General features: G+C 46.2%; 2 protein-coding genes across 2 annotated transcripts; both read left to right on the top strand.

Moving 5' to 3' along the window:
• Nucleotides 1-5977: 5977 nt before the first annotated feature.
• Nucleotides 5978-7462, top strand: LOC147963824 (uncharacterized). Its single transcript, XM_087528005.1, has one exon. It carries the CDS (start codon nt 6164-6166, stop codon nt 7274-7276), a length of 1113 nt encoding a protein of 370 aa, XP_087384131.1. The 5' UTR covers nt 5978-6163; the 3' UTR covers nt 7277-7462.
• Nucleotides 7463-8102: 640 nt separating this feature from the next.
• On the top strand, nt 8103-10737 carry LOC147963825 (uncharacterized). The gene is made up of 6 exons (XM_087529719.1): nt 8103-8939; nt 9054-9578; nt 9830-9929; nt 10156-10220; nt 10521-10594; nt 10689-10737. The coding sequence occupies exons 1-6, from the start codon at nt 8103-8105 to the stop codon at nt 10735-10737; spliced, it is 1650 nt and encodes a 549-aa protein (XP_087385845.1).
• Nucleotides 10738-12816: the final 2079 nt, after the last annotated feature.

Below are 12816 nucleotides of genomic sequence, written 5' to 3' on the forward strand. Positions count from 1 at the left end.
GCACATACCTTGACAAAGTTTTGAAGAAGTTCAAAATGGATCAGGCAAAGAAAGGGTTCTTACCTGTGTTACGAGGTGTGAAGTTGAGTAAGACTCAATGTCCGACCATCGCAGAAGATACAGAGAAAATGAAAGATGTTCCCTATGCTTCAGCCATGGGCTCTATCATGTATGCAATGCTGTGTACCAGACCTGATGTGTGCCTTGCTATAAGTCTAGCAGGGTGGTACCAAAGTAATCCTGGAGTGGATCACTGGACAGCGGTCAAGAACATCCTGAAGTACCTGAAAAGGACTAAGGATATGCTTCTCGTATATGGGGGTGACAAAGAGCTCATCATAAATGGTTACGTTGATGCAAGCTTTGACACTGATCCGGACGATTCTAAATCGCAAACCGGATACGTTTGAACGATGGAGCTGTCAGTTGGTGCAGTTCTAAACAAAGCGTCGTGGCGGGATCTACATGTGAAGCGGAGTACATAGCTGCTTCGGAAGCAGCAAATGAAGGAGTCTGGATGAAGGAGTTCATATCCGATCTAGGTGTCATACCTAGTGCATCGGGTCCAATGAAAATCTTTTGTGACAATACTGGTGCAATTGCCTTGGCGAAGGAATCCAGATTTCACAAGAGAACCAAGCACATCAAGAGACGCTTCAATTCCATTCGGGATTTAGTCCAAGTGGGAGACATAGAAATTTGCAAGATACATACGGATCTGAATGTTGCAGACCCGCTGACTAAGCCTCTTCCACGAGCAAAACATGATCAGCACCAAGGCTCCATGGGTGTTAGAATCATTACTGTGTAATCTAGATTATTGACTCTAGTGCAAGTGGGAGACTGAAGGAAATATGCCCTAGAGGCAATAATAAAGTTATTATTTATTTCCTTATATCATGATAAACATTTATTATTCATGCTAGAATTGTATTAACCAAAAACATAATACATGTGTGAATACATAAACAAACAGAGTGTCACTAGTATGCCTCTACTTGACTAGCTCGTTGATCGAAGATGGTTATGTTTCCTAGCCATAGACATGAGTTGTCATTTGATTAACGAGATCACATCATTAGGAGAATGATGTGATTGACTTGACCCATTCCATTAGCTTAGCACTTGATCGTTTAGTTTGTTGCTATTGCTTTCTTCATAACTTATACATGTTCCTATGACTATGAGATTATGCAACTCCCGTTTACCAGAGGAACACTTTGTGTGCTACCAAACGTCACAATGTAACTGGGTGATTATAATGGTGCTCTACAGGTGTCTCCAAAGGTACTTGTTGTGTTGGCGTATTTCGAGATTAGGATTTGTCACTCCGACTGTCGGAGAGGTATCTCTGGGCCCTCTCGGTAATGCACATCACTTAAGCCTTGCAAGCATTGCAACTAATGAGTTAGTTGCGGGATGATGTATTACGGAACGAGTAAAGAGACTTGCCGGTAACGAGATTGAACTAGGTATTGAGATACCGACGATCGAATCTCGGGCAAGTAACATACCGATGACAAAGGGAACAACGTATGTTGTTATGCGGTCTGACCGATAAAAGATCTTCGTAGAAAATGTAGGAGCCAATATGAGCATCCAGGTTCCGCTATTGGTTATTGACCAGAGACATGTCTCGGTCATGTCTACATTGTTATCGAACCCGTAGGGTCCGCACGCTTAACGTTACGATGACAGTTTCATTATGATTTTATATATTTTGATGTACCGAAGGTTGTTCGGAGTCCCGGATATGATCATGGACATGACGAGGAGTCTCGAAATGGTCGAGACATGAAGATTGATATATTGGAAGCCTATGTTTGGACATCGGAAGTGTTCCGGGTTAAATCGGCATTTTACCGGAGTACCGAGAGGTTACCGGAACCCCCCTGTAACCTAATGGGCCTTAATGGGCCTAGTGGAGGAAGTGGAGAGGAGGGGCAGCCGCGGGCCCCTTCCCCGCCCCCCAGACCGAATTGGACAACGAGGGGGGTCGACGCCCCCCCTTTCCTTTTCCTAACATGGAAAGGGGGGGAGTCCTACTCCCAGGAGGAGTAGGACTCCTCTTGGCGCGCCCCTTGCCTGGCCGCACCTCCCCCCCCCTTGCTCCTTTATATACAGGGGCAGGGGGCACCCCAGACACAACAGTTGATCATTGATCTCTTAGCCGTGTGCGGTGCCCCCCTCCACCATAGTCCTCGATAATATTGTAGTGGTGCTTAGGTGAAGCCCTGCGACAGTAGAACATCAAGATCGTCACCACGCCGTCATGCTGACGGAACTCTTCCCCGACATTCTGCTGGATCGGAGTCCGGGGATCGTCATCGAGCTGAACGTGTGCTAGAACTCGGAGGTGCCGTAGTTTCGGTGCTTGATCGGTCGGGCCGTGAAGACGTATGACTAGATCAACCGTGTTGTGCTAACGCTTCCACTTTCGGTCTACGAGGGTACGTGGACAACACCCTCCCCTCTCGTTTCTATGCATCACCATGATCTTGCGTGTGCCTAGGAATTTTTTTGAAATTACTACGTTCCCCAACACCCAGGTCGGCAAATAGGATCTCACTGTGCGCACTAGCTCACTACCCCCCCCCCCACCACCACCACCACCATGGGCCATGGTAAGTGAAGCGGGGGTGGCAACCATGGCGATCCTACACCTGGTACGACCAATGCGGCCGACCAGGTACATCTGCGGGCAACGCCAAGAAGAGGTAGCGCGAACATTGAATCATCTGCTGATGATTCTAGTACCTTCACCAGTGATTCCGGAACTAAATCATAGTTCCCACAGGCCATGAATGGTAATAGATATGAGGCAGTCATAGTCGCGCGATAATAGCAGGTTAGTTATGTTGTCGATTTATGCCTTCCCCTTACTGTACACACCTCCATATAATCTGTATCACTGCTCATTCCCATTCTCTTTGCTGCCCAGTAAAATCTTCTTACACCCATGATTGATGCTTAGGGTCCTAACTAATCCCCACTTTGCCTACATGTCTTACCTCTCCTTCTCCCAAATTCTCCATGCCCAATTTTGTTCATGCTCTTTCTATTCCCAAATTATGTTGATTGGAGCTTTCCTTGCGACGAGTTTACTGAATGGCAAGGTGAAGCACTGCTCGCAACTACGATGATTTGTGTGTTGAACATTATGTTCGAATGACCAAATCTTCTGATTCCTCAGGTGCTAATGCTCTGGTCCTATATTGTTTCACAATGTGCAAATCTGCTATGAGCGTTTCTACTTTCTACTAATATTGCTCAAAGTACCAACGCTCTAGACCTATATCCAGTTTGGGGTCTGTAAAGTCTATTGCCATCTCCATTTTTGTCACGGGAGGATGCAACTGACTGCAATGATCTATATCGGAGGGAGGGTTTCTCTAGGGTTTTTCCCTATGGGCAAAATAGAGTAATAATCTAGTATCAGTATACTACACTGCTTGTCCTTACTAGTGCACCATATAACAAATTGTGATTAGTTCATGCATGGTTCTTATCAAATAAATCCATATGCTACATAAATATACAAAGACAGACTTCATCTATGGTTTCTTACAGGGACAATTGCATCTTTGCCCCTCATTACAACCCACCCACAGGGTTTGCGGTTGCGTTTCCGCCTCAGATTTACCGTTAGATTTGTCCTAGGACTTGCTTGAATGCCCTTCCGTGACGGCTCCGTCTGGTTAGTGATGTTTGACCACGGTGGAGCGCCGTTTTGGATAGTAGATTCCCCTGCCCTTTCCTTAATTACACATGTTTTCCGCATAGGTCTCGCTTCTCATTTCCCTCTCTCTCCCGAATCACTCTCTAGAACCAAGCGCAGTGGCGATGCATGCAAAAGCTAACCCTAGCTATCGACGGCGACTCATCTGAGCCCTGGCCGTCGTGTGGTCAATGTCGTGAGAGATCCTTGCCAGTACTGCATCGATTACGATGGTGAAGACCCATAGCTCATGAGACAACAATGAAATGAGTGTCTTCTATGAAAAAGAGAGGGCAGCAGATCCCGGACGGGTAAGTTCATCTGCTCCTCTCTCATGAGTACATATTTGTAATTTTGGTAGTTGTGTGTGATGATTTTGGCTGTGCTTGCAGTCATAGGAGAATACAACATGCACATTTTTTCTGTCGGTTAGAATGGAAATGGCCGCTTTAGCAATCGCTAGTACTAGGGATCAACGCACATGCTTCACTTTCCCCCTTGTGGGTGATGCTACAAGCAAATTCAATGATTTTAGGGGTGCAACATATGCTAAATATCTGTGCGGTTTGTACGATGTAGTTGAGTTTAGATATTGGGACCAGAAACAATTTCCTTGGACGGATCCCTTTGTAGTGTGATGATGAGCTAGTTCTGATGTTTGGAACAACTGCGATGTTATAAACTACAAAATTGAAGCCACTGTCATACAGAGATCCAGACCAGAAGCAGCAGCTAGAACAACAAAGCCCCATGCCCCAGGAAAACAAACCAAAATCTTCTGGTACTAGTTCAAGGAGTGACATAGCAGCTCCAAGTAGTTGCTATCATCCTCCAGGAACTCCTAGTGCAAATGTGCCATCTCGACCTGGTTATGGTGAGAGTCAGAATGTTAAGTCTCCCACTCAGATTCCCACAGATCCTATAATTGAGGAGGGAGAGCCCGATGATGTTCTAGGTTCAGATGAAGAGGATGAGAGAATGTTCCCTAATCTAGGCCATGAGAGGAATCCAGAGCAGCAGGATTAGGACTACATCCATCAAAGTTTTTCAAATACAGATGAAGAAGAGGAAGACGTGAACATTGACATGGGATCTTTTAAGAATGATGATGAGGATAGGCACGAGATGATGTATGAAAGAGATAATCCAAGTATCACCGAAGGGGTGATCTTTCCTTCTGCCATGGACCGTTGAAATATTGTAGCTACATTCTCCATAAAACATGAAGCAGAGTACAAAATTGATCACAGTGATCCAATAAGGTTCACCGTGTATTCTGCTTTTCCAAGATGTAGGTGGAGGTCAAAACTTTATTTCAGGTACTAACAAATTGCATATACATTGCTGACTATTTTGCATATGATGTTCTAACATAGTAAAATTAATTTAGTTTCATATTCAATTGCTAACTATATTTTATTTGCAGATCAAAGTAAATCCTTATGACCACAATTGTCCCAATGTGAACAGAACTCAAAGATTGAGGGTAGCCAAGAGAAGATGGATAGCTGATTTTGTGTAGAACTGGGTAAGAGAAAACTCTAACATAGGTCCTACTGAATTGCAAACCAATTTGAAGAAAAAATATGGTTCATAATTGCCTTACACGAGACTTTATTATGGTAAAAAAATGCTATTCACAACATTTATGGAAAGTATGAGCATAGTTTCCAGCTTCTTTACTCGTTCAAAGCTAAAGTAGAGAGTGCCGCATAAAAGTGTTGTAGAAATTGACAGGCACTCTGTTCCTTTCCAGTTCAAGGGAAAGAGTTATGAAAAGGAGTGTTTCAGAAGGGTCTTTGTTAGTTTTTAAGCTTGTTGGTGTGGATTTTTATCTGGACGTAGGCCCTACCTTTCAGTGGAGTTGGTAGCTGCATGTGCAATTGATGCACATAACTGTATTTTTTCCGTGTCATATGGTGTACTAGAGACAAGGTCCCATGCATAAGAGTTGGGCTTGGTTTTTCCAAACTCTAAAAAGGGTTATAGAACATCCTAAAAGAATTGGTTATGCATACTGATGCCTGCAAAGACCTGGAGTCTGAGACTTGACTAAATCTTAGTCAAAGTTGTCATAAAGTATGTTCTATGCTGCCTAGTTTGTACCTTGAGTTTGACTTCTTCAGCCTCTGTTGGCCCCTCGTGTGGATCAGACGGCAGCTAGAAATCGCTGACAGGCGGCAAAGGATGATCCATTACAAACCCAACTAGGAAAGAGGAGTTGCCGTAAAGAGGAAGAAACCTGTGGTGAAATTTTCAAGACGTGGGATGGGGACTTGTGGTGTCTTGTTGTCATTGCAATTCCTTTTCAAGAAAAAAGTCATCGCAATGGGCTTCGTCAAAAAGGTTAAAACCAGCTAGCTCCGCCATTGAAAACTCACCACACTCCTCTTTAGACAATCAACCAAGGGATCACCGGACCTCACCGCGCGCTCGTAGCGAGCCATGTCGTCGAAGGTCTCTCCCCTCCACGGGGTAGTGGACGCCCGCCGGTGGGACGCCGAGCGCATCCTGGGCCGTCTAGTGATCGTCGTCCACGCCGCCTTCCTCGACGCGGGCTTCATCGTCTCCCGCCCCCACCGTCGGGATCGGGATCTGTCGTCTACCTGCTGGCTTCCGACAGAGCTGGGCGAGACGGCCTCGATCCTGTCCCTGGGCCTGGAGTACACCGCGCCACAGCTGCTGCCCCGGCACGACATGGGCGGCGCCGCCCTGAGCGTGTGCACCGACAGGCGGCACGTCATCTTCTACCTGCAGGCCTGCTCTGTCCGGACCGGCATGTACAGGGTGCGCCTGGACGCGCTCTCCGTCGCTCCGCTCCTGTCGGGTGATCTGGATGGCACGGCGCGCAGGCTGCTGGGGAACGACGGCTCCCCGACGGCCGCGCTCTGGAGGAAGGTCAGCGACGGATTCAGCCGGCGCATCTTCTCGGATCTATGCCGTGAGCACGGCGTCGTGCCGGGACGACTCCCCACTTTCATGTCCCTCCCGAGCGACATGATGGCGGCGATCCTGGAGAGGCTTGCCGACGGGAAGGATCTCCTGAGGGTGGAGAGCACCTGCACCGAGCTGAGGCGCTTGGTGGCCGAGCCCGACCGGGACCGCCAGCTCTGGATGCCCAGGTACAAGGCGCTACGGTTGAACTGGCTGTGGTGGTGGTGCTGGTCGCTCGGCGGCGACAGCGATTCCCACGACGACCTGCCGGAGACGAGCACGAGCTGGAAGGAGATGTTTGTGCGGGCCACGCGACGGAGGGAACATTGGTGGTTTCTTCGTCCGACTCGTATCCTCAACCCACCGCGGTTTTCTATCCTCGATTCATGGAATTGGCATTTTGGATCCGATTCATTTGAGCTGCTGGTGGATGCCGCTGCCTACTTTGGAGAGATGCTGCCGGAGGGCGACGGGGGCAAGAATACCAACGGTCGCCGCCATGGCCATGGTAAGGCGCCGGCGACAGGCAGCCACGAGAAGCAGAAGCAGCAGGGCCGTCGCACCCGCACTGGCACCGGCGCTATCCACTCCCCGTCTTCTAGGTACCGATGGAAGCACAGGTGACCGGCCGGTCATCCTTGCTGCCAGTTCTTGTGATGTTCAGAAATAAATATCTGCCTTCGAATGGCACGCTGAACTGTCTGTTCATCGATCACAAGAGTTAAAAAAAGGCAATCTTCTCATTTGTACTATGTATATTGCCTATACAATAAGATGAATGTTGCTCATCCACTTTATGAGAGCAGAACAGTCGTGCAGTGTCATTTGTGCATAACAGAAGAGTTGTTGGAGTGCTTTTTTTCTTTTCTTTTGCGAATATGGGGAAGAATAAATATATGAACTGCTCATCTTTTCTAGGATGCCATGGCCTCAAGTCTGCTTGAAAAGGCAACGGGTGAACGTCCACCTGAACTAAATTCCTTCATTATCATGCACAAGCACAATCAACCCCTTTAGCATATTTTATCTTTACATTTTACATCTTACTGTACAATTGCACCCTTTCTTTATAGATGAGTTGGCTCTCGGCTAGGTTGACGTAGACTGTTCGAAAACTGTAGCCTACTCCGTCAAAGAATTGAAGAGGGCCCTGGCTGAAAATTTCTGCAGCAATAATCTAAACCTAGCGACAAAATGGTTACAGACAGGGTTATGGGCTAATCCTCCACCAATCCCACTAACGTCTACCCTTGAATTTCTCTATGGGTCCCTCACTAAGTCACTACCCGTGAAGAAAGTTGTGCTCCAATCTATTCAGATTGGTTGCGTTTCTAGTGGTGGTGTTTTGGTACCTGGCCGCTGGGCGTGATTATTTCAATTACCGAGGACGGAACTTCGTGTTGGGGCTCGACCGGTTGCAATGAAAATATTATGTTGGAACTGCCGTGGGATGAGGAAGCCCGCGGCAGTTCGTGCACTCTTGGGGGTCCAAGGGCGGGTGAGGCCGGATGTGTTTTTTTTGTCTGAAGCTCATCTGTGTAAAGCTAAGGCAGAAAGGTTGAGGAGGAGACTCGGTTTTGATAGCTTGGCGGTAGCGGAAAGTGATGGAAGAAGCGGTGGTCTAGTGACGTTCTGGTACACAGGATTGGGAGTCACATCTTTTGAAGTTCAGGCTAATTACATTGACATCCGAATTAATGAAGCAAGTGTTAATGGGTGGCGCTTCACAGGTTTCTACGGAGAGCCAAGTGGAGAAAGGAAGCACTTGTCCTGGGATTACTTGTGGGAGTTGCATGCAATGATAAATTTGCCGTGGCTAGTGGCAGGCGATTTCAACGAAATACTACATGCACACGAGAAGGACGGTGGAGTCGCAAGACCACAAAGAAGTATGCAAATGTTCAGTGATGCTTTGTCTGATTGTGGACTAGATGACCTTGGTTATACATGCGACCTGTTCTCATGGCGTCGAGGCCACCTACGTGAGCGTTTGGATCGAGCAGTGGGGAATATGCAATGGGCAGACTTGTTCCCTGGTTTCGCTGTTTCAAATGAGGAGTTTGATAAATCTGATCACCGGCCGGTTCTTATTGATACCGATTTTAACCCGGGGGTGCAGCCTAGGGGGCCGTCAGGAACCCGCAAATTCAAGGCGCGGTGGCTAGCGGAGGAAGATATTGAAACAATCGTTCAAACTGCGTGGGACAAGCGCAAGGAGTTGGGCTCTGTGCCACTAGCGATCAGCACTGCAGATGTTCATGTGGCTCTTCATCGCTGGGATAGAGAGGTTCTTAAGGGACCTCGTAACAAACTCCGGGAGTTGTAGAAAGAATTGAACGTAGTACTCTCGGGACCACTATCAGATGAAGCAGTGGTTAAGCAACATGACCTACACTTGCAGATTGAAAAACTTCTAGAACAAGAAGAAATCTACTGGCTCCAACGGGGCTGGGCGGACTGGCTTACTAGGGGAGACAGGAATTCAGAGTTCTTCCATAGGGCGGCTAATGGCCGGCGGAAAAGAAATTTTATCAAGCGTCTCCAACGAGAAAATGGTGACTGGATAGAGGACCAAGATGATATTCGTACTCATGCTACAGATTACTTCTCCTCTTTATTTACTACAGGTCAGCAAGCCCCGGACATGAATGTAATTGACAAAGTCAAACCAAGAGTAACAGATGCAATGAATGACGAACTAAACAAAGCATACACCCGAGAGGAGGTGAAGAAGGCCTTGTTCAACATAGGCGACCTAAAGGCCCCAGGTCCGGACGGTCTCCATGCAGTCTTTTATAAGAGGTTTTGGCATATCATTGGTGAGGATTTGATTGATGAAGTGCTCATTGCTGTTAACTCGAAGAAGATCCCTGAAGGATGGAATAACACCACTATTGTTCTTATCCCAAAGGTTGAAAATCCTACGGTTATAACCCAATTTCGGCCTATAAGTTTATGTAACGTTGTATACAAGGTGATTTCCAAACTTCTGCCTAACCAGCTGAAATATATTTTGTCTGAGATCATCTCACCAAACCAAAGTGCATTTGTTCCGGGACGCCTCATTACGAATAATTTTCTGGTGGCCTTTGAATCTTACCATGCGATAAAGAAGAAAACTACGGGCAAATATGGCACATGTGCAGTGAAGCTTGACATGCATAAGGCATATGATAGGGTGGAATGGAGTTTCTTGCAAATGATTCTTCTACGTTTGGGCTTCACGGCAAATTGGGTGGACCTGATCATGGAGTGTGTCAGGTCGGTGACATACCAGGTACGGGTGAATAACGTGCTTACTGATTATTTTATTCCTTCCAGTGGGCTCAGACAAGGGGACCCCCTCTCCCCTTACTTGTTTTTGCTCTGTGCGGAAGGCCTTTCAAGTCTTTTATCGCATGAGGAAGAGTCTGGGAATTTATTGGGAGTTAAGGTGTGCAAAGACGCCCCCTCGGTGTCACATCTTCTTTTTGCTGATGATTCATTAATCTTGATGCGAGCAGACGCTACAAATGCAACTAGTCTTCGAAGAGCTCTAGATGATTATTGTACAGCTTCAGGTCAGATGGTGAGTGAGGCCAAGTCTACCATCTTTTTCAGTCCATGTACACCCGTTGAGACTAGGGTGGAGGTTTGTACCACCCTAAACATAATGGCAGAGGCGATTACAGACAAATACTTGGGGCTACCCCCAATTGTGGGTGTGGACCGCTCTGATTGCTTCCAACATCTCATTGATAGAGTACTTAGCAGAATTAGAGGGTGGAAAGAGAAGTTACTATCTTATGGAGGAAGAGAGGTTTTATTAAAGTCAATCATCCAGGCAATTCCATCTTACGCTATGTCAGTGTTTAAATTACCTAAACAGATATGCAGTGCTATAACTTCTGCCATGTCTAAATACTGGTGGGGTGATGATGACTTGAAAAAGCATATGCATTGGTTTGCCTGGTGGAAGATGTGTGTACCGAAGGAGAGAGGTGGTATGGGATTCAGAGATTTACACTGCTTTAATTTGGCTCTCCTTGCTAAACAGTGTTGGAGGCTTCTATGTGAACCAGACTCTTTATGTGCTACAGTCTTGAGAGCAAAATATTTTCCTGAGGGTGATCTACTTAATTGCAGTCTTAAGAAGGGTAGCTCTTACACTTGGCAAAGTCTTTGGTATGGCATTCAAACTTTCAAGAGAGGGAATATATGGCGAGTAGGAGATGGGTCACAGATAAATATATGGGAGGACACATGGATACCAAGCAGCCCCACTCGAAAGGTTATGACACCTAGAGCTAACATTGTGATCACCAAGGTGTCTGAATTAATTGATGCGGATAACAGAGTGTGGGATGCACAGTTGATTCATGAGTTGTTTTGGCCAATTGATGCACAACGTATTCTGAATATCCCATTGGCTGTAGGGATGATGGAGGACCTTGTTTCTTGGCATTTACATAGGAGTGGATCATTTACGGTGAACTCGGCCTATCATGAAGAATGGGAGCACCAACATGGACGAAAGTTGAGGATGACTAACTCAATACAAGCCTCAAGTACTAGTCCAGTTTGGAGGACCGTTTGGAAATTTAATGTGCCATCAAAAGTAAAAATCCACGTGTGGAAAACTTTACTCGGAGCGATCCCATGTCAAGGAGTTCTTGCAAATAGACACATAATAACTAGTTCTCAATGCCCTTTGTGTAACTCAGATTGTGAGAGCATTCGACATGCTCTCTTCCTATGCCCGCGTGTTCAACAAGTTTGGTGCCTGCTTGGTTTGGCATCAGTGGTTAACGAGGTTTGCATGATGGAAAGGGAGGGCGGCTCAGTTATGGCTGATCTGCTTATGTCCAAGAACCCAACGAAGGCGTTGGTCTGTGATGTCCAGCGCAATGACCTTGTTGCCACAGCGGTGTGGTATTTATGGTGGGAGCGACGTAGCTATACCCATGGTGAGCAACTATATGAACCCACTAGATCGGCGCAAGCAATTTCAGCACTTGCGAAAAATTTCTCAAGAGCAAATTCAAAAAAGGGCAGAATAAAGAGACATGGCTGGGAGAAGCCATTGGAGGGCATGCTTAAACTGAATTTTGATACTGGTTTTGATAGTGACAGCGGCACCGGGGCGACAGGTGCGATTCTACGGGACCATACGGGCTTCTTTGTGGCAGCATCATGCAGCAACATCCCATTCGTACAAGATGCGGCAACGGCAGAAGCACGGGGATTACGAGATGGACTCCTCCTTGCCAATGAAATGGGATGTAACAAAATTTGCGTAGAAGGTGATTGCATGGAAGTTATCGAGATCATGCAAAACGGAGGAAACTCACTTGGTCCGGCAGCGGCAATTTATGAAGAATGCTCGTTTTTAGCTCGTAATTTTATTTCAATAGAATTTTCTCATTGACCTAGGGAGGCCAATATGGCGATAGATTTGTTGGCTAGAAATTCGGAGGTCTCTAGAACCATTGTCCGGAAATCGGAGCCTCTGGATTTTCTAGTAGATGTATTGACAAACGATGTATCGATGTTTGCACATGAAATATAAACCGCCATAATGGCATTTCCCTAAAAAAAACCCGACCAGATGACACCACATCAGCCCGTAAATCTTCTCCGTGACTAAGGGACTCCTTTCTTTTGCTGGAAAGTGACTAAGGACTCTTTCGCACGATTCAAAAAATGAGAGAATAAGAAAAACCCAAATGATAATGTCACACGTGTGGCACGAAGCACACCGGCCCTAACGTTTTTTACAACTAAAATTGCCATAAAAAACCTTGAAAAAATGAAATTTGCCATCCAAAAGTAAGTTGCCATGCTTGATAACTAAAGTTGCCGTCCACACATTACTTAACTTGCCATAAAAATTAGGAGTTGTCATGTGTTCATGCCACACGAGTGACACTTATCAGGGTCCTAAGAAAAATGTAGGATTGGAATGCTCATCTCAATCCTGCAGGCTTTTGGGTTGTTTGATTGCATTCTACGAAAGTAGTACCAAAAAATCCTTAAGAAAATTTTCTATGAGATTCAATCCTTTGAACCAAACAACTAAAATAGGAAAAGTTTCTAAGGATTCTAATCCTCCAAAATTATTATGAGAATCCTTGAACCAAATAAGCCCTAGAGCACCACCAGTGTATAGAGGCAGACCTGCCTCT

The sequence above is a fragment of the Triticum urartu genome, chromosome 6A, assembly GCF_056163025.1.
Source record: "Triticum urartu cultivar PI428250 chromosome 6A, HENAU_Tu73, whole genome shotgun sequence".
Lineage (NCBI taxonomy): Eukaryota > Viridiplantae > Streptophyta > Magnoliopsida > Poales > Poaceae > Triticum > Triticum urartu.